At 55.0% G+C, this 19846-nt stretch overlaps 1 protein-coding gene across 7 annotated transcripts in view; it reads left to right on the top strand.

Annotated features, from left to right (window-relative positions):
- The window catches only part of KATNIP (katanin interacting protein), a 35730-nt gene extending 16481 nt beyond the window's left edge, over positions 1–19249 (top strand). For 6 of the 7 annotated variants that reach the window (XM_081170738.1, XM_081170737.1, XM_081170741.1 and 3 more), the window contains exons 11-27: positions 2–74; positions 398–610; positions 2224–2364; positions 4751–5579; positions 7781–8521; positions 9336–9544; positions 9901–9976; positions 10311–10488; positions 11425–11590; positions 11843–12000; positions 12102–12166; positions 12489–12599; positions 13199–13338; positions 14327–14428; positions 16075–16235; positions 17795–17883; positions 18366–19249. In XM_081170738.1, the coding sequence (XP_081026864.1) occupies positions 2–74; positions 398–610; positions 2224–2364; positions 4751–5579; positions 7781–8521; positions 9336–9544; positions 9901–9976; positions 10311–10488; positions 11425–11590; positions 11843–12000; positions 12102–12166; positions 12489–12599; positions 13199–13338; positions 14327–14428; positions 16075–16235; positions 17795–17883; positions 18366–18424 (3511 nt within the window). In that variant the 3' untranslated portion in view covers positions 18425–19249. The remainder of the gene's footprint in view (position 1; positions 75–397; positions 611–2223; positions 2365–4750; positions 5580–7780; positions 8522–9335; positions 9545–9900; positions 9977–10310; positions 10489–11424; positions 11591–11842; positions 12001–12101; positions 12167–12488; positions 12600–13198; positions 13339–14326; positions 14429–16074; positions 16236–17794; positions 17884–18365) is intronic. The other variant, XM_081170742.1, reaches the window with a different exon arrangement.
- Positions 19250–19846: the final 597 nt, after the last annotated feature.

Below are 19846 nucleotides of genomic sequence, written 5' to 3'. Positions count from 1 at the left end.
GGCAACAGAAGAAACTTCTGAAAGTGCTGCAAGAGATTGAGAGCCAGTCTTCCTGCCGCAGCTCACCAGTGCTGGTAGGGAAGGAGGCTTTTGTGAGTGGCAGAAGCCACAGCTGTGCCATCGAGTCATCCTCTTCCCCAGGCCCCATAGAAATCAGTAGTGGAAGTGAAATGACCCCAGGTGGGATGAAGGCCCCAGGAGCTCTAGGCAGACGGGCCGCGCCAGGGTTGGGATGGCAGGCTCAGTAACGGATCCCTCTGCATGGCTGCGCGATTTGCTCTGTGCGTGGCATAGGGCAGAGGAGCCATGTGGCAAGGCCCTTTCCCCTCGCCTTCCTGCTGCTCCCCTTGGGGCATCAGCGTCTGTAATGGCAGCCTCTCAGTTTTCACCCTCCTAGGGCCAGCTGGAATTAGAGAGGGAGGTCCGGGATGCCATCTACATCACTGTGGAGATCCTCTCCAACTGGGGCAACGCCACCAGGGTGGGCCTGACGGAAGTGGAATTCTTTGATCTGCACCACGCCAAAGTGTTTGTGTCTCCTCACGACGTGGACATCCGGCACGCCGACATGCCAGGAGAGCTGGGCTGCCTGGTCAACAGGAACTCCAAGGTAGGCTCTGCCTCCAGGATCCAGGGCTCACCTGTCTTTCCAGGGCGGTCCATTGCCCCTCTTCCATTTCAGCAAATGCCCTGTGGCGGGTTTCAAACAGCACCTTCCTCCGGGGGTTCTCCTGGTTCAATTCCTCAGGACAGAGAGTGTGTCATGCAGCGTATCTCAGCCCCCTCCTCAGAAACACCAGACTTCTTCCGATCTCATGCACAGCTTCCTTGCTTTTTGCCCCTGGGTGGACTGTGATCCACGCAGCGGTCATCTTCTTACGGGGTCTTCGCCACAGGATCACATTCACCCGGTTCTATACCAGCTGCACTGGCTCCCAGTGGAGTACAGGGTCAGGTTTAAGGTGCTGGTTATAACCTTTAAAGCCCTATGCAGCCTAGGACCCTTGTACATGCGGGACTGCCTCATCTGGTATGTCTCACAGAGGACCTTATGGTCTTCAAATAAAAACATCTTGGAGATCCTGGCCCACAGGGAGGTTAGGCTGGCCTCGGCCAGAGCCAGGGCTTTTTCGGCCGTGGCCCCAATCTGGTGGAACGCTCTGTCCCAAGAGACTAGGGCCCTGCGGGACTTGACATCTTTCTGCAGGGCCTGCAAGACAGAGCTGTTCCACAAGGCCTTTGGCCAAGGCACAGTCTGACCCCCTCTCTCCTTCTGTAATCCTCATAGAACTCTACCCCAATGGTTGCCATGAATTTGATTCTGAATTGATTTTAGAATGTATTTTAATTAATTGACTGTGTGATTTTATGTACACTGTGCTATTTTTACTTGTTAGCCGCTCTGAGCCCAGCTTTGGTTGGGGAGGGCGGGATACAAATATTTTATTATTATTATTATTATTATTATTATTATTATTATTATTATTATTAGCAGTAGCATTTGTTTCTCTCTGCTCAGCTTGTTGCAAGGAGTGGCTAGGATGAGCCTCCATAGGGGAGGCTGCGGCTGCTCTTGGGGGGGGGGTTAGCTTTGAGGCCTGGCCTGGGGGGGGGGGGGCGAGTAGCACCAGCTTTGCTGCATTCCATGCCAGGGCCCTCTTACCCCTGAAGGTCAAAGTGTGCAGGTGGGGGGAGCAGGATCAAAAGGAGCTGGCAGGCAAGGAGAAGCAAGCTGAAGAGGCCTCTGTTTGTTTGAGAAACAGGCAAGCGTCTTTCATCACTTGAAGCATGGATATTTCTTTAAGGCTTTAAAAACATTTAACTCTGTACTGTTCTGTGCCTGTCAACTCAGGCTGCTTGAGAAAAGTTTGCCTTCCAGAAGGGAGGTGGCCAGAAATGCCTGTCGCTCTTGAAGGTCCAGCCTGCTAATCTGCAAGTCGGTGTCCTGTTGGGATCCTGGCAAGCTGCAAAGCTGATTTACTTTGATTAGAACAAGCCCCCTCCCCCCCCCTGCAGGTTTGACCCAGGCAGCGGCTCTCTGGAGCTGCAGGGAGGCTGCCGCTGGCTCTCCCCAAGGCAAGCCTGGCTTCCCCCAGGAGCAGGTGGGCATGCAGCCCTTGCCCTCCTCTGGCCTCCCCTTCTGCTCTCCAAGCTGCAGCAGCAGCAGCCGGGCTCCTTCCTTCCCAGCCATCTGCTGCGAGGGTTTGCTTCCGTGTCTCCTAGGTCAGCAAAGAGCGCTTCCCCTGGACGTGCCTCTTCCAGCCTCCAGTGCAGCTGTACTTCGTGGTCCGAAATCCCAGCTTGTCTGATGACTTTGGTCTGTCCCGGATCAGGATTTGGAATTACAGCACCCCTGTGCCTAGTGTAAGTGATGACTTTGGTCGTGGGCACCTCGGGGGTGCGGCATGTGCTGTTCTCAGCTGTTATTCCGTTAGCCTTGGAGAGAGGGGAGGGGAGGAGGTGTTTTTGGCACTGCTTCCATTCTAAGCTGCAGAAATGCTTGGATGACGCCTTCAAAACAAGACTTGCCCTTGAGGCTGCATCGTGAGAATTTCCAAACAACAAAAAGAGCCTGCAGAGTTTTGGACAGTCCTTTTCCATTTTGAATTGGCTTTTGGGCATGATCAGAAGGAGAGAAGTTACTAGGATATCATGCAGTAGAAAAAAAACCCCTTGGGAGCTGCTGCTGTTGCTGCTGCTGCTGCTGCTGCTGCTGCTGCCACCAAGTGGGGCCTGCAACAGACAGTTGCAGTATGAAGTGCTCCTGGTCAGGGTTCTAGCCTGCCTCCCCTTCCTCCTCTCAGGACACTCCATTTCTTAGGCGCATGGTTTTCCTTTCCCTCCCCCAATAGGCAGACAGGCTGAGTCCTCAAGGCGCCACTTTTTCAGCCTTTTTGCCCCATTCAGTTTCTTCTCGTACTCAATATTTTTTTCCTAAACCTTGACGATCCAGCTGGTCTTTGGTTGTACACTAAGCCTCCGTTCGCAAGGCTGCTGGCAAATGTGGTGCACAGCCAAAGCCACCCCCCCCCCAGCAGATGGCAACCGCTTCATGGTTCTGGAAATTCGCTGTGAGAATTGCTCAGAGAGCCTGCTGGGATGATTTGTTCAGAATGGCTCCAGGTACTGAGCGAAAGAGGATTTTCTATTCTGGATTATAGATGAGCTAAGCCTTATCCTCCATGACTCATTCTCATCTGTGCTGTCAGAGAGGCAGTACTCACATGGCAGCACAAATAGAAGGGAAATGGGGAAGCCGAGAGCAAAGAGGGAGGCCTCATACAGCTTTCAAAGCAGATCAGAAGCAACCCCCCTTTCACCTGAGAAATAGGTGGCAGGAGGGCAGTTTGCTTGCTGGTCTTCTTGGGGGTCAGGTGCTTGCCTGGTGTAATTCCAGGGGCTTGAGAACAGGTCCTTAAGTCCAGGCTCTGAAGGGAGGAAAAATTGTCCAAGCCAAAATGGAGCAATTGTGAGGGTTAGCAGGGATGGCTCACCTGTGGTCCTCCAGGTGTTCATGGACCCGACTCCCATCATTCTTGACCATTGGCTTCACTGGCTGGGAATGATGGGAGCTAAGACTCCAACAACATCTGAGCAGTCACAGGTTGGCCATCCCTGGTTTAAGGAAATGGAGAGAAGCACAGAAGCTTCAGAAAACCAGCCTCAAGGCATGAGTAGGTATTGGTCTTATCCCAGGGTAACACTAAACTGCATGCAGGGGATCTGTGGCCCTCCAGATGTTGTTGACCTGCAACCTCCATCACCCTTGATGGGCCTTTGACCGTATAAATAAATCTGACCTTACCATAGTCCTCCTCTGTCGGCCACGCCAGCTGGGGCTGATGACATTTGGAATGCAGCAACATCAAGAGGGCATCGGGTGCCCCCTCATCCCTGCACCGAATTGTGTTTTAGCATCACAACTTTGTGCTCTCATTCTCCCTCTGCACTTCTGACGTGGCACATGGAGGAGTTCAGAGCTTTTGCTTGCCTTTTACATTAACAGCCGTTTAGTGTGTTATCTGAACCCAGACACTGGGGCTGACTTTGATTTATTAAAGCAAACCAACTTCAATCCATAAGCTTTAGCTTAACCACAGTTTATGGCTTGGGCAACACGCTAAACTGCAGCTAATCTAAAGTGGAAGAGGAACTCCCTCTTCCTTCCCCACAGCCCCACCTGGTGGCCGGTGGGAGCACATGACTCTGAGGCTGGCACAGGCTCGCTCTTGTAACACTAAACCAGGGGTCAGCAAACTTTTTCAGCAGGGGGCTGCTCCACTGTCCCTCAGACCTTGGGGGGGTGGACTATGTTTGGGGGGTGGGGAATGAACGAATTCCTATGCCCCACAAATAACCCAGAGATGCATTTTAAATTAAAGGACACATTCTACTCATGTAAAAACATGCTGATTCCCGGACCGTCTGTGGGCCAGATTTAGAAGGCAATTGGGCTGGATCCGGCCCCCGGGCCTTTGTTTGCCTATCCATGCACTAAACCATGGTTTAGTGTTATGCCTGAACACAACCAATTCCTCAACGCCTGCAGGTTTAATTGTGAGGAAGATACTGGCACCCCTTCACATGTGTCAGAGCTGAAGTGCTTCGCATATGTTTTTAGCTTGCTGCTGACTGTCTCTCTTCACATCTTATGAATTGGGCTCCTTTGGGAAGGCATGAAATGAAAACCACTGACTTTTGCTTGGCTCCCAGACCCAGGTCCTCCTTTTGTTTTTCTGTGTGTTTTCAGGATCTTGACATTGGAGCAAGAAACATCATTGTCTATGTGGATGGAAACCTTGTATTTGCTGGTGAACTTCAAAAGGGCTGTGGAAACGAGGGTGCCGATGGCAGCAGCTGCACCACCATTGAGCTCCCAGAAAGTTGCTCCGTTCCTGGGAAGGGGAGGGAAGGAAGGGGCTGGGGCGCGGCAGACTGGAGCCAGGAGCCAGGCAGGGGGCTGTTGAATCTGAAGCCTCCCTTGGGGGGAAATTGCTCCGAGGAAAAGGACAGCTCTCTTGGCCTGGTTAAGTTGAAGCAAGATCTCCAAGAAGCACCTGGCTCACTTTCCAGGGGAAATGTCCATAGCCCCCTCTCGCCAGAGACCATGGAGCCCGCTCATTCCGACGACGATCTTTCTCTGAGTGAACAAATGGAAAAGCTCTCTGGAAGGAAACTGTCTCAGCTTCCTGGCGTAGAACCCCCCTGCATCCTGCCCGCTCCCGAGGCCAAAGAAAAGAGCCGGGTCTGCTCACCTAAGCAAAACCCATTCCCCTGGCTTGAATCACAGCGAGCCCAGCTGCCCGCCGAGACCATCGGGAGGGGCTGCCTAGGAACAAGCGACAGGAGCCCCCACCCCTGCCCAGATGATCTAGAGAGACCCCACCTTGAGTCTGGGGAGGGGAAGCTGCTGGCAGGCGCCAGGAAAGAGTCGGCCACCGGCTTGGACTTCCTGAGTCCCCTGCCCAGCAAGTGCAACTATGCGGCCGACCTGCTGCTTCCTGGGCGAAGCCTGGGAGGCCACGGAAGGGAAGAGTTTGGCCATGCCATCTTCAAGGAGGAAGCGCCTCCGGACACAGGTAAGAACTGATCCCCAGCCAGCTTCCCTTAGGTGTCCAGTCGGGCCATCTGCTTTTCTGGGGGCCCTTCTTAGACAGCGAGCACTTGCCTGCTGGCCCCAAAGGGGAAGTGTGGGGTGGTGCCCCCATCCACAACTTCTTCCTTGGGCACAGCTGACCCACACAGTCTCCTTGGCGAGCTCTTGAAGGAGAGGCTGTTTATAATCACCCAGCGAGCAGTGGAGGTGGCAGTGGCAGTTGTGGGAAGTGACTCCCTTGGCAGTTTCCCCACCCTTCAGCTGCACTCGCTAACTGCTGGGCCTAGGGAGCCCGCACATTGTTTTCCTGGTGGAGTTGGGGACTATTCAGACCCTTTCAGCTTGGCAGCTGCGGTGGATGGAGAAGTTGCCGCAGGAGTGCTGCTTCTCGGCGGTGCTCTGCCAGGCATGGAATGCCGCCATGGATCCTGGGGCTGGGGGTGGGTGGGCCTCCCTCCCTCCCTCCCTCCCTCGCCTGGGGGGTTCTGGGCTCTGGCTGGCCATGCTGTGGTGCTCTTGCTCCCCCCCCCCCTCAAAGCTTGAAGCTCTGTCTACTCTTGCAGTCGGGTTCTCAGTGGGCAGCCCCCCCTGGCTGCTCTGGGCTGCCCTTAGGGGGGTCTCATTGGGAGCTGGTGCCTTTGTTGCTAGACTAAATAGCACTTCTTTGAGGGGGGGCAAGGGGGCGGTAGAAAGATGCTCAGCCACTAAAGCTGCAGTATATACTGTACACGCTTACTTGGGAGTAAGTTCTCCTGAGCATGGAGGGGGGACTTGCCTCTGAGAAAACATATATGCAGTTGTTCATTGCTGGAGCTCTGGAGTCGCGCAGAAGAAAAGAGCTCAGGGGCAGAGAGAGATTCATCTCTTCACGGCCTGTGTTTTTTCAGGGCCAGGTTGGTTTCCCCAGGCCAGGTGCTCAAAGTGCCTGCCTTCTTCAGGAGTTCGTCTCCTGCCGTGGGCTGTCCTTTCGCCTTCTAAGAAGCAGCCCTTTCTATATCCTGCTGGGGGCTGTGCTGGGGAGCTTGCAGGTTGGGGCTCAGCTCTGAGTCACATGGAGCTGTAGCATTTCTCAGGAGGGAGCAGCAGTCTGGGAAGTACGTAAGAGCAATTTGTACCCGGAGGTCTTAAACCCGGCCCCAACGCTTCATTTTCTCTGCTTAAATCCTAATTGTTTTGTCCAGGGATGTATTTTATCTGAAACAGATCTTTTAATAAGATTCTGTTCTCTTGTAAGGAATTGAGACCCTCAGGTCCTGGGCACATCCCGTCAGCAGATGTGGGGATGTGGCCATACGAGAACAAATTGACGTCTCTGCCTGGCTTGTATCAGTGGCATGTAAAGCTTACATTATTGGATTTCCTGCCTTTTTGCTACATCTCTTAAAACCTCCTTTCACAACAAAGCCGTGTGCCAACTGTGTCATGCGTCAGGGACGTCTTGGCTTGAGCCGAGTCACGCGCCGACTCTTCTTCCCAGGGATGGTGTGGGTCCAGCGCTCAGAAATGTGGTAAAAAGGGACACCTCTGAGCATCCTCTAAACTGGGATAGAGAGCCTGCAGCCCTCCAGATGTGACTGGAGCCCAGCTCCCAGCAGCCAGCATGCAGAGTGGTCAGGGAGGGATTGTAGCTGGTGAAAGAACACGCACTTCATGTGCAGAAACACTCCAGCAGCACCTTGAGGCCAGAATGGGAGAAGACTCCCGCCTGACATTCTGCAGAGCCCCAGCCAGTTCTCAGCTGGATGGGCCTGGCTCAGCGTAAGGCAGGTTCCTGCCTTCCAGCTCCATCTAGAGGACGAGAGGTTCCCCTGATTTAAACTGTGCAGCTTACATGCCATGAAGCTCAAGCTTGAGAACCGTTACTCCATTTTGATATCTGGTTTCCAAACACTTTGGAGAGTCTTAGTTGTAGGAGTCCAGCTCCGTCTGGCTCAGAGCCACCCTCCTTTGAGGCTCCCTTGGGGTCCCCTCATCTAAGGGTGTGTGAGCTCCCTTGGTCCACAGAGGAAGATCTTTCCACGGCCTCTTCTTAGCAGAGCAGCAGGGCTGTGCTGCTAGACCCTCCTGCCCCGGGTTGAGCTGGGCTTGCAGCCTTTGGGGGCCGGAGCACCCCCCTCGCGGCCTCTGCAGGAGGGTTCAGCCAAGCAGGCACCAGAGGCGCTCTCTGTTTCTCCCTCCTTCCAGGTGAGGCTCTGCTGGCGAAGGGCAACGCCACACGGCCTTCCCGGGCAAAGTGGGGCAGTTCCCAGGAGCAAGTTCTGCAGGAGTCCTGGAACTCTCTCCTGAAGTTCAACCACTTGCACCATGGCCGAATCTCCAACATGGACTTCCAAGGGGACATTTTTGATGAGTTTCTCCACCAGCAGAAAATCAGCCGGCAAGGAGACCAGAAGCTGCGGGCGAAGGAGAGCGGGCAGGGGCTGCCCAGGCGCCAGGAAGGGGAGGGCTGGTTGGACCTGGAGGACGGGGGCGACTTCCAAATCCCAGTCCTGCCTTTTGGGCAGCGCTTGAGAATCGACATCCGCTCCACCTGGGGGGACAGGCACTACGTGGGCCTTAACGGGCTGGAGCTCTTCAGCTCCAAAGGGGAGCCCATCCAGATTGCCAAAATCACAGCCAACCCCCCCGACATCAACATCTTGCCCTCCTACGGCCAAGATCCGCGAGTGGCCAGCAATTTGCTGGACGGGGTGAACCGGACTCAGGACGACATGCACCTCTGGCTGGCTCCCTTCACCCCTGGGAAATCCCACTGCCTCTTCCTGGACTTCGCCAAGGCGTGCGAGGTGGCCATGATCCGCATCTGGAATTACAACAAGTCCCGCATCCACTCCTTCCGGGGCGCAAAGGACGTCACCATGCTGCTGGACGAGCAGTGCATCTTCCGAGGGGAGATTGCCAAGGCTTCTGGGACCCTGGCTGGAGGTGCGGGGGGGGGGGAGGAGGAGGAGGCTTTTAAGTTTCTGCTTCTAATTATGCCTTGCAGAGAAAGCAAGAGGAGCTGGCTCCCAGTCCTGCTCACCCGCCCAGCCCCTTCCCTCAGCTGTTACTCCTCTTGGACCAGGAAGTGCTTAGTTCTTGGAAGAGATGCGCTGGGAGCAGAGAGGGCCAGGGGAAGGGGAGGCCAGGCTGCATGCCCTTCTCCCGAACGCAGGGCTTGGCCTTAGCTGCAAGGCAAAGGAGAGATGGGGGGGAAGGCCAGAGTTTCCCCTGCCCCACCCCCCTTCTTGAAACTGATTTATTTTGGTTTTATTTTAACTTTATGTTGTGCTTTTATCCTGAATTATATGTTGTGAACCACGCTGAGATCTTTGGATGAAGGGGCAGTATATAAATCTAATAAATAATAGTAATAGCTTGAAAGCAGGCTGTTCATGCCTGTGCCTGCAGCCCTTCTGGAGAGGTGCCCCAGCAAGATCTCACCTCTCATATCCTTTTGTCCCTTTGCTTTTGTTTCTTGCTGATGGCTTAAGCAGCCCCAAGCCCATCACCAACCTCAGAAGCAGTGCTTCTCCTCAGGGGGTGCCCCAGGGTGCGCAGGACCCAGTATGAAGCGCCCCTACAGCCTCGCCTGGGCTGCCTTCCTGGTCTGGATGTTGTGGGGCTGGAGGGGCGGGGAGCAGTGTCTGTGACCTTCCTCTTGGCTTGCAGAAGGGCGGGGGAGGAGGAGGGGGGCGGTTTTAGCGCTTGGGCTGCTGACTTGAGTTGTGTCGTCACCATAGAGTTGACAATGTTTCAGCTCCAGAGCAGTTTGGAGACACCATCCTGTTCACCACGGACGACGACATCCTGGAGGCCATCTTCTGTTATGACGAGTCCTACGATGAGGAGGCAGAAGGCGCCTGCAGCCTGAGGTATGAGGAAGAGCTGAAGAGACCGAGAACTGCGGATGGGGAGGGGGACGAGAGACCCTTCACACAGGCGGGCTCACGGACGGAAGACAGACAGGTAAAGTTGCCTGTCGTGAAAGGGCTGGCTGGGGGAAAGGTGGTGTAGAGGCTCGGTCTAGAAGATGAAATTCAGGCGATAAACTGAATGCGTCAGAAACTGATCTCTAACCCAAGCAGGGAACTTTGGCTGGGAAGGAGCTTTCTGCTATGGTTCTTGGCACCCCTCATGGGGAGGGGGCTGGAAAAACTGGCCTCCTGTGCTGCAGAGAAAGAGGGGACATGAGCCAGGATGTGGTGGGTCTGTGCCCTGCAAGTTCCTCCCCAAAGAGCTCCTGCCATAGGGGAAGAGGCGGCCTTTGCTTCTGTTGAACACTAGAGAACAATAAACGTTGCTGTCACCTGTTTCCGTTTTAGGGCTGGATGCAGACGGCTGTGCCAGATTCTGTCCCTGAGATGGTGACCAAGGAACCAGGTGTCTATACTGGGAAGTGTAAGTCTGACTCTGCACACACGGCTCCTGCTACCTTCTCTCAACGGTTCCACCGTGTTTGCTGCCCTGCTCCGCAGAGCGGTGCCCCCTTGCCCCCAGCCTCGCCTCTGGCTTCTCCCCCTCCTCGCTCTGGGGGGGATTTTAGTGCCCTCTGTCTTCAGCTTTCCTTCTTCCAGGAGGCACCTCAGGCAGACCATCGATGCCTCTGGACCCTTTATTTAGGGCTGTGCATATGTGGCCTTGGCAGTTGCTGTAGCTGCAGCAGCTCCAACTCTGGGCCTCTTCTTTATAGACCTTTCTCCTGGTGGCTCACTGCCTCTCTGCCTTTGTTTAGGCCTTCTGCTGAATTTCACCGCTTCTTGGGGAGACGCTCACTACCTTGGTCTGACAGGGCTGGAAGTGGTAGGAAAGGAGGGCCAAGCCATCCCCCTTTCTCTGGATCAGCTCTCTGCCTCTCCACAGGACCTGAACGAACTTGCAGAGTACACAGATGACTGCAGGACCTTAGATAAGTGAGTATCTCTGCAGGCTTCCAGGGCAGGAGAGAAAAGTGTGTGTGTGTCGCTGTCTCTTCTTCCCCAGAGTGCTTCCGGAGGGGCTCCTGGGGTCCAAGAGAACTGCCATGGACACATGGCTTTCCCTAAGGAAGCCTCTCTGGCAAGGCTGGAAGCAGGGAGCATGCTGCAGAAGACTGCCCTGTGCCTTGGGCACATTTATTTAAAACATTCCTTTCCTGGCCCATCTAATTGTCACACAAATGGTTGAGGCTGAGCAACAGAACTGGTGGGTCTTGAGAACAGGGCAGGGCCTGCAAAGTGTAACCATGGAAGGGACTCCCCAAGTAAATTCTGGGTTGATGGTGAGGGGCTGGTTCTGATCTTTGTGCGGTAAGGAAGGCCTTTTTGTGGCGGCGGCTGGACACTTGTGGTCTTCCTGGAGACAGGAGAGATGCCGTGGGCCTCCTCTGTGGCCCAGGAATAGCAAACACTCTTTTCAAAGGCCGAAAAGCTCAGCCAACTCTTGTGAGTTTGCAAATTGGGAAAAACAAACCACCACAAGGGAGGAGGGGGTGTGGTGTGTTTTCAATTGTAATTATAGCATGCTTAGGAGCCAACAGATGGCAAGTGAAGCTGGCCAAATTGAAATTGAAATTTGGGCAAAAATCAGACTCGAGAGATTTGCCAAAAATAAGAACCCTCTGGAGCGAGCTTCTCTCTGCCATTGCCATTTTGGGTTCCTCCCCCCCCCCCCTTAACATTTTTATGCAGAGCAGTCCTCTGTCTTCCTCGTAAATGAAGTAAGAAAAGTGATGACTTCTTCTTATATTATTAGTATTAGTATTATTTGTACCCTGCCCATCTAACTGGGTTGTCCCAGCCACTCTCAGCGACTTGACACTTACTCAAAATATTGTACCTCTTTCTCTCAACTTCCCCCCCTTCTCCCAGATTAATTGATGGGATTAACATTACTATGGAAGATGAGCACATGTGGCTCATTCCGTTCAGCCCCGGAGAAGCTCACGTGGTCACCATCCATTTCACGCGGGCGGAGAGCGTTGCTGGGCTTCGCATCTGGAACTATAATAAATCTCCCGAGGACACCTACAGAGGGGTGAGCGGAAGTCCTGGGCAAGCTCCCAGAATGCACCACGCTTCCCCTGGATGTGGCCACATGCAGCAGAAGGAGGTGCTCTGTGGGCCAGTGGTCACCCTGGGCACCTTGAGAGCATCCTGTGGGCAAAGGGGGGCCGTCCCACCCCCCTCCTGGCACTCCTTGCCCTGGCCAGGCAGCCTCCTCCGCAGGAGCCAGGAAGGCCGGGGCCCCCAGCTCCTGACGGCTTTCCCGGCTTTTTCTTTTCCGCAGGCAAAGGTGGTCCACGTCTCCCTGGACGGCGGCTGCATCTCCCCTCCTGGAGGCTTCCTTGTTCGCAAAGGACCCGGCAACTGCCACTTTGACTTTGCTCAAGAAATCCTCTTTGTGGACTACCTGAAGGGTCCCCCGGTCATGCCAGCCTGCGAACGGTGAGAGAGGGGTGCCCTCTGGGGCTCTGCACCTACTGGCCTGTGCATTTAGGAAGTCTGGTGCCCTCCGGTCCCTGACTTATGTGCTTATCTCTGGGCAGAACGGAAGCGGTGAAGGCAGAACAAGCCAGCATGGACTACGAGGCTCCCCTGATGCCCTGCGGCTGTATCCTTCTCTGTCCGGCCTGCGTGGCCCCAGGCCCTTCCTGGCCCTCTGCCTCCAGGCCCTGTGAACTGGTTCGACTGGTGTGGGAGGGGGAGGAGGACCCTGGCACGGCATAAACGGCCTTGGGATTTCTTTTGAAACGAAAGCAGGCGTGTTTGCATTCCTTTAATCATCATCACCATCTGTACTGTTTTGTGGTGTATCGTTTTGTATTTTGCCGTTGGAACTATGTTCTGTGTTTTCTTTGTCCCCTGCTGTGGGAGGCCAAGGCCCAAGAGATGGGATGAAACATTTACAATATTTCCTCAACGTCCTCCGTCAGTCATTTTCCAGTTCCAGCTTCTTACAAGTTGGGGTGATCCGTATTACATCGGTTTGAATGGGCTGGAGCTGTATAATGAACGCGGAGAGAAGATTTTCCTCAGTGAGAACAGTATCCTTTTCAAGGAACAGCTGGAATCTGGAAAAAGCTGCACTCTAGAGGAGTCCCCACAAATGAAACACCTTCTTGGGGGGGGGGATGGAGGCGGGAATTCAGCTGGAATTAGAGTCATGAGGAGCTGAGCATGTGCAAATGGGAGTTTTGTGCAAGCAGCACTCCCCCTACTCCCCTGCCTGATCTGCCCCACTTCTTCAACTCAGGACCAGAACGGGGCCTCCACCAATATTGGCCAGAGGTGCAATATGTCCTAATTTAATTCCAGTTGAGGCTGGGCGGGGGGGGGGGGGAGTTTCTCAAATGACCAGTGATGGCCCTCTGGGCAGGATTTGTCTGACCTCCTTCTGGGTGGCAGCAGCTGGCAGTCCCCATTTTGGCCACTAGCTTTTTGCCACGTTTGCTCCCTTGTGGAAAGAAGCTTTCCTGAGGTAGCAGCCTGGCATTAAATCTCCCTTGCACTGGGTGGGGCTCTCATCCAAGGGAGCAAGGTTAAGACCTGGTGGGCAGCCTGTGCCTTTTCCTGGGGAGGCCGGCTTGTAACACGTTTGCGCAGCAGACAGCTCGGATGTTGTGCTTGACAAAGCTCCCTTCAGACATTGCGGCTTTCCCAGACAGCGTCAACATATTGGAAGGCGTCTGTGGAGACGTCCGAACGCCAGACAAGCTCATCGATGGCGTGAACGACACGACCGACGGGAGGCACACGTGGCTTGCGCCCATTCTCCCTGGCTTGGTAGGCCTCCTTTGCATATTCTGCCTGGGCTCCTTTCGCATCAGTGCCGTGTGATGCCTCGTGCAGCCGGACACATACCTGTGCAATTCCTTTCTAAAGTAATCAGCAGCCGTCTTCGTAGCTCTAGGCATGTCAAAGCCCTGGAGTGGGAGCTCAGCCTCAGGCTGTCCCCTGCCTCCTGAGTTTAGCAGCAAAGGATCTCTGTCGCTGCCTGCAAAGCTGATTCACCAGAAGTCAGCATAGGGGATCAGCCTTCCCACCTGTGCCAAGAAGCAGGCAGGGGTGCCAGGAAAGAGCCTGCAGAGAGAGACCCGCTAAAGGACCCCACCCTCCGAAGAGGAGGAGCCGGCCAGGGAGTTGCTGTTGTGATTAGGGCTGGGTGATTTCTGGTTTTCAACATTGTGAAAACCAGCTAAACATTGCGATTATACTGATATATCACAGAATGTCTGAAAAATAAGGAGGGAGCTATGTAGAGGCCTTGGCTGTCTTCAAAGTTTTCCCTGCATTGTGGTTTTTGGCAGCACCTGCTCTTGGGATTGGCTGCCCCCTGAAGGAGGAGGCTAGAGCAAAGTTAAGAGGGGCTGCAGGACTCAAGGGAAGCCTGGGCTGGCTTCACAGTTTCCCCTACATGGTGATTTTTGCATAGTACACACACACATGCCAAGATTCACAATATATTGCCAGGTAAAAAATTATGAAACCGATATCATGATATGGACTTAAAACCAGTTTTGGGTGATCTGTTGCCCAGCCCTGGTTGGGATGGAGCCGCGAGCCTTGGGCTTGGCAACTCTTTCTGTCTCATAACATGATGCTAAGAAGAGGTTATGCAGGCGTCTCACAACGCCTTTTATTCTTTACAAATTATCCGGAATTTGGTTTCCAGGATGAGCAAGAAATATATTGGCTCTGTGTCTTTCTCCATGTTGGTTACATGAAATCTGTCTAATTTGCGCCTCTGTATTGTTGCTTCCTATGGTGGCAGGTGAATCGCGTCTATGTCATCTTTGACTCGCCTACGACAGTCTCCATGATTAAGCTGTGGAATTATGCAAAAACTCCCCAGAGAGGAGTCAAAGAATTTGGAGTAAGTGATGGCGCCCCAGAGCAGCTTATGAACCCTCTTCTTGTCTCTTTGAGGGCCTTGTGTCCCATTACCACCATGTATTTACGGGACCTCCTCTCCTGGGCTGCCCCGCAGAGGACCTTGAGGTCCATGAATACCCATAGTTTAGAGGTCCCGGGCCCTAAGGAAGTCAGACTATCCTCCACCAGGGCCAGGGCCTTCTCAGTGATGGCTCCGACCTGGTGCAATGCTCTGTCCCATGAGACTAGGGCCCTGCAGGATTGAACTTCCTTCCGCAGGGCCTGTAAGACAGAGCTATTCCGCCTGGCCTTTAATTTGAATTCAGCCTGATCTTTTATTTCCCTTCCCTTCTCTTCCCACCCCCTCCCCTTTTTATGAAGATCACCCACTCTGAGACCCCACAGCTAATTCCCCCCTGGCCTCCTCGCTAGACCAGTAGGACCAGTTCAGCCAGCTAGCCCTGGGGATTATCTAATGCTTATTGGATGGGTTTCCCCTAAATTGATTTTTGAACTTTGAATTTTATTGTTTTTCATGTTTTTATACTGTATTTTATGCTGCTTCTATATTGTATTACAATTAAGTGTTTTAAATTTGTTGTTAGCTGCCCTGAGCCTGGTTTTCTGAACCGGGAAGTGCAGGGTGTGAATAAAAATTTATTATTTATTATGTCCCCCAACTGGTTCAAACTGAGCCTCTCAGGCCAGGCTTGGCATTGCTGGGCAGAAGGGTCTCCCATGGCAGAACCGCCTTGCAGAATGAGCCTTAGAACCTTCTAAAGCTGCTTCTGTTTTTACTCTGTTTTCATTTATCTTATGAGATTATGGCTTGTCGTTTTTTAACAAGTTGTTGGATGGATGGGACATAATTAATGTGTTTATTTTGGGGGAGGGGAAGCTCTCCTCCTTCTGCAGAGATTCAGACTTTTGGTCTTGCCGCTCACAGACACGGACTGCTGCAGCCCATCCCCAACTTGGTGCCCTCCCACAGTTCGTAGACTCATAGATTTGTAGGGTTGGGAGGGAGCCTGAGGGTCACCTAGCCCCACCCCCTGCAATGCAGGGATCACACCTAAAGCCCTCATGACAGGTGCTTCTTAAGAGCACCCGAGGAAGGAGAGTCCTGGACTGCAGCTCCTTTCCCCTCTGCTGGTGGGGAAGATGGGAGTTGAAGCCCCACAGCTTTGGGAGAATTTAGCAAGTGGAGGAAGCCTGGTCCTGGTCTCCTGTGCTTCACCACAGCTCTTCAGGACCCTCAGGCAGGTGAGGGTCTCTCTCCTCACCAGAGAGGCTGCCAGGGACTGAACTCCAGGCCTGTCTGCCCAGGGGCTCCTGAGCAAAAAGCTCGGCCTTCTCTGAGACTAGGATTACTTGGAAACTGCCCTGTAAGAGGCAGCAGAGACCATGAGAGTGCAGCGTGGAGCTGGCTTTGAGGCTCAGCCTGTTGCTGGCTGGCAGGCAGGCCAGGCCTTGGGGCTGGGTGCTCAGCTACCTGCTCATCTCCCTGCCCTGGAAGCCCCTCCTTCAGGCCACCTGGGACCTTGACCCTCAGGTGGTGATGTGGGAGCAGATAGGGGGGACTCTTCAGTCTTTCCCACTTGTCAGACTGGGCTCTTTCCTTCTCCTGCTCCTCCTCTTTCTGCCCAGCTCCTTGTTGATGACCTGCTTGTCTATAACGGGATTCTGGACATGGTGAGCCACCTGGTCCACGGCATCCTCCCAACCTGCGACCCCGTCGTCCCCCATCACACCGTTCTCTTCACGGACAACGAGAAGATCTGTCGCCAGGAGAAGAACTCCATCGTCAGGTAGGCCAGCCTGCCTGCGTAGCACCTGGCATGGAAAGCTCTTGGCCAGCTTTGTGCCCAAGTCAGGCACCTTCACTTGGGCACCTTGAAACAGCTCCCCTTTGGGTCTGAGGGCACCTTCCTCGGGGGCAGCAGCAGCCCCATCTCTCTTCACAGGTCCCACACATGGACCCCTGAGAAAGGACCCGTCTCTCCATCTTTGAGCCACAGCTGTCATCGCCTTTGTTTTCAACTAGTTCCACACCCCAAAGGCTTGTTCTTTCCTCCAGTGAAAGGATCCGCAGTCAGTGGCTTCTTGCCTGTAAAAGAGTCGACGCTTTGTGTCCGGGGAACTGTCCCATCTCCCCTGCCGCCTTTGCCACCCTCTGGTTAATTCACTGTTCTGATCCACTTCCTTCCTGCCTGTGGCCAGCCTAAAAGCTCAGCAGGGCTGCAGTCGAGGGATTTCTCTCTGGGCGGATATAATAAGAAAGCAAAACCCTCTGACATAAAGGCCAGATGAAAGCAAACAACAAGGAATAATCTAATTTGACAAGCATGTTCTGGAGAGGGTTTCTTCCTGAGCATCTCTGGGGCCAGATAATCCTCTGATGCAGGAGCGGAAAGGCTGTCGAAAGCCATGGCCAACGGCAGCGAGAGGGGGGGGACGGGGCCCCAAAGCCATCTGTCTCTGGAAGCAGGCTTGTGCCCGACCACAGCGGCGCCGCTTCCACCAGCCCCAAATCAGGCTCCGGTTCCTCGTTCAGAATTACCCAAGGCCGGTGTCTGTGCACGTGCGGAGGCACAAGAGGAGAAGGGGGGGGCTGCTGGCAAACAGAGGGGCAGCTCTGCATGTGATCTCTGGGGTAGGGCAGGGGGCACCTGGGGGGCTAAGAGCAAAGCCCGCACATCATCCCTCCCAGAACTGGCTGGGGGGGGGGTGGGAAAGAGAGGTCTTGCCTTCCCTTGCTTGCACCTTCCACTCTTTCCCTTTCTCCACCCCCACCAGCTTTGCGCTTCCTGGGATGATCGGGGTGGGGTGGGGTAGGGAGGGCAGAGAAGGGCCTCTCCTCTTCTCTGGCCAACAGCGGCAAAAGAGAGATCAGGAAGCTCCCCACAAACTTCTTAGAACAGGGGCCAAATGAGGCGTGTGCTCGCTTTTTCTTTACTACATAGCAAGTTGCTGGGGTCTCTCTCTCTCTCTCTCTCTCTCTCTCTCTCTCTCTCTCTCTCTCTCTCTCTCCCACTCTGGTTCCTTCTGCAGCTACTCTTTAGTAAAGAAGAAGGCCCACCCCCTGATCCACGGCTGAAAGGTGGCCAACGGGCAGATTCACTCCACCTGCCCCCCACTCAGCTGCTGGACTTCTAGGGGAGCCCCTTGAACTTCAGAAGAGCCTGCTAGATCAGGCCGGGGGGGGGGCACAGCTAGTCCAGCACCCCATTCCGTCTCCCTGTGCCAACTAGAAGCCCACCGGCACAAGAGCACTTTCTGGGAGCTGGCCTTCAGAAGCCTTGCTCCCCAGGGCCCTTGCAAGCCCTCTCCTCTCCTTCTCCTCCTCCTTTTTCTCTTGGTCCGACAGCAATTACATAGAAGACCAGGACGTGCGGATGATGAATGAAAACCAGATCATTTCCTATTCGAAGAAGAAGCAGGTGCCTGCAGACCCAGGTGGGCTCCTCTTCGGGGGTTCCTCGGACGAGGGAGGGCAACTCTCGGGGGTCTTTCCAGGGAGCCAGAGGCCACGCTCTCCAGGCGCTCCCCTGGCCTCGGCTGCCCTCCCTTCGTGGTGGGTGGGAGCTGCTCTGCTGTGGCTGCTCATGCCTTTTAGGGGAGGGCTGAGATTGCTGCTCCCCTTGACCGGATCCCTGCGCAGGGAGAGGGCCCTCTGCCTGCTCTCAGCCCGGATCTCTGAGGAAAGGCAGCTGCTGCTTCTCGATGGGTGGGCTCTTAAGCCCCCCCCCCCATGCAGCACCAGCAGCAGCACATGGGCCCCAGCAAAGGGCTGTTTCTGCAGAAAAAGGTTGCTGGCTGGCTGGCCCCCTCTGGTCCAGATTGGTCGGCCTTTGGGGCTGAGGCCCTGGAGGTCTCCTTGCCGGCAGAGGCAGCGTCAGCATCTGAAAGCCCTCTCTCTCCCCTTCTCCCTCTCCCAGCACTTCGCCCGAAAACCTGCATCCAGGACAAAGGATTGCTGCGGAGGATGAGGCAGTGACGCGAGGAAGACACGGAGCTGGACTTTGGCTACTCCCCCCACCGCCCCACAGAGAGGGGGCACCGCCTCGCCTCCTCAGGGCCAGGCCCGAAACCCCCAGGACTGCTTTTCTCAGCTGCAGCTGCATTAAACCTATTCCCTGAAGCCCCTGTATGCTTCAGCCCGGAGAGGCTTTGGCAGGGCGACTGCTGCAGAGAGAGGCCTGGCCAAGGCTCCCGGTGGCTCCCAGGCAGAGGAGCTGCCACAGGCCCCAATTCAGGTGCGGGGGGGGGGAGTGAATGGCCAATGTGAAGAGGTGCAGTTAGGAGGAGGGGGCAGCTGGCAGCCAAGGGGACCCCTCTCCCCCCACCCAGATCCTCTGCGCTGCTTCTGACACTTGCAGTCCATCCTGCCCTGCGCTGAGTGTGCCACAGGTAGGACACAAGGGGGCAAAGTGCTCAGAGCAATGCCTTCTGCCCCCCACTCCCAGGCTTCCCAAGCTCTCTGGAAAAGGAGATGGGGCCACAGCCCCCCAAATAGGGCCCGGAAGGAGAGAGTGCCAATCCATAGCGGCAAGAAGCTCAAGAGGTCAAGAAGCTGCTATGCAGCCCCCCCCCCCGTCTCTAACGCAGGGCTGGCCAGGAGCTGCAGCCACCTTGGCCCCCTCCCCAGCCAGATGGGAGGGGGTGGGTGTCCCTGGAGCTGAAGGGGGGCTCAGTGGCACAATTCACCATGTCCACAGATCAGGTTGCCTCCATCTGTTCCTCTTTGGGGCCACGGATCCTCTCCCCTCCCCTCGCTCCCCTTCCTGCGATGCTCTTTTGTTATTACACGGTTGCCTTATGAGCCTGGCTTTCTGGTGGAGTCTGTGGGGTTGTTCTTAGCAAGCTGGGCGGTGGGCTTGGATGGTCGAAGGGGGCAGAGGTGGGGGGCTGGCTCTGTCCACTCACACAGCCACAAACACAAGCTGCTCCCCCTCCTGTGCTGTGAGGACAGGTCCTGGGGGGGTGTTATGGGGTGGGGAGAGACTGGGGGGGAGCTGGAAAGCAAAGATAACTGGGCAGCCTCCTGAGGGCACCCAACCCTCCATCGTGAGGCCATGGCAACTTTTTGCAGCCGGTTTTTCAAGTAGCTCCCTCTGCCTCCTGCAGTGCCAGTGGGAGGGGGCCCAGAGCCTGGCCAAGGTGGGAGGGCAGCCTTCCTGGAGGAAGGAGGAGTCTTTAAAGGGCTCAGCTGCCCTGGTGGCCATTTTTGCCCAGGGGGGGGTCTAGGCGAGATGAAAAGGAGCCTCGTTTCCTAGTAAGTCTTCTTTGTGGGAATCTGCCCCACTTGCCATCCCCACAAGGGGAAGAAAAGCAGGGCTGCCTTCCCCTCATCTCGGGGGGGGGGGGGAGCACAAGACCCCTCTCATCAGCAGAGGCAAGCATGGAGCAGTGCTGGCCC

This window comes from Podarcis bocagei (genome assembly GCF_964188305.1).
Source record: "Podarcis bocagei genome assembly, chromosome: 14".
In the NCBI taxonomy this organism is placed as follows: Eukaryota; Metazoa; Chordata; class Lepidosauria; order Squamata; family Lacertidae; genus Podarcis; species Podarcis bocagei.
The sequence above is the reverse complement of the archived record's forward strand: the minus strand, read 5'-3'. Positions and strand labels throughout refer to the sequence as shown.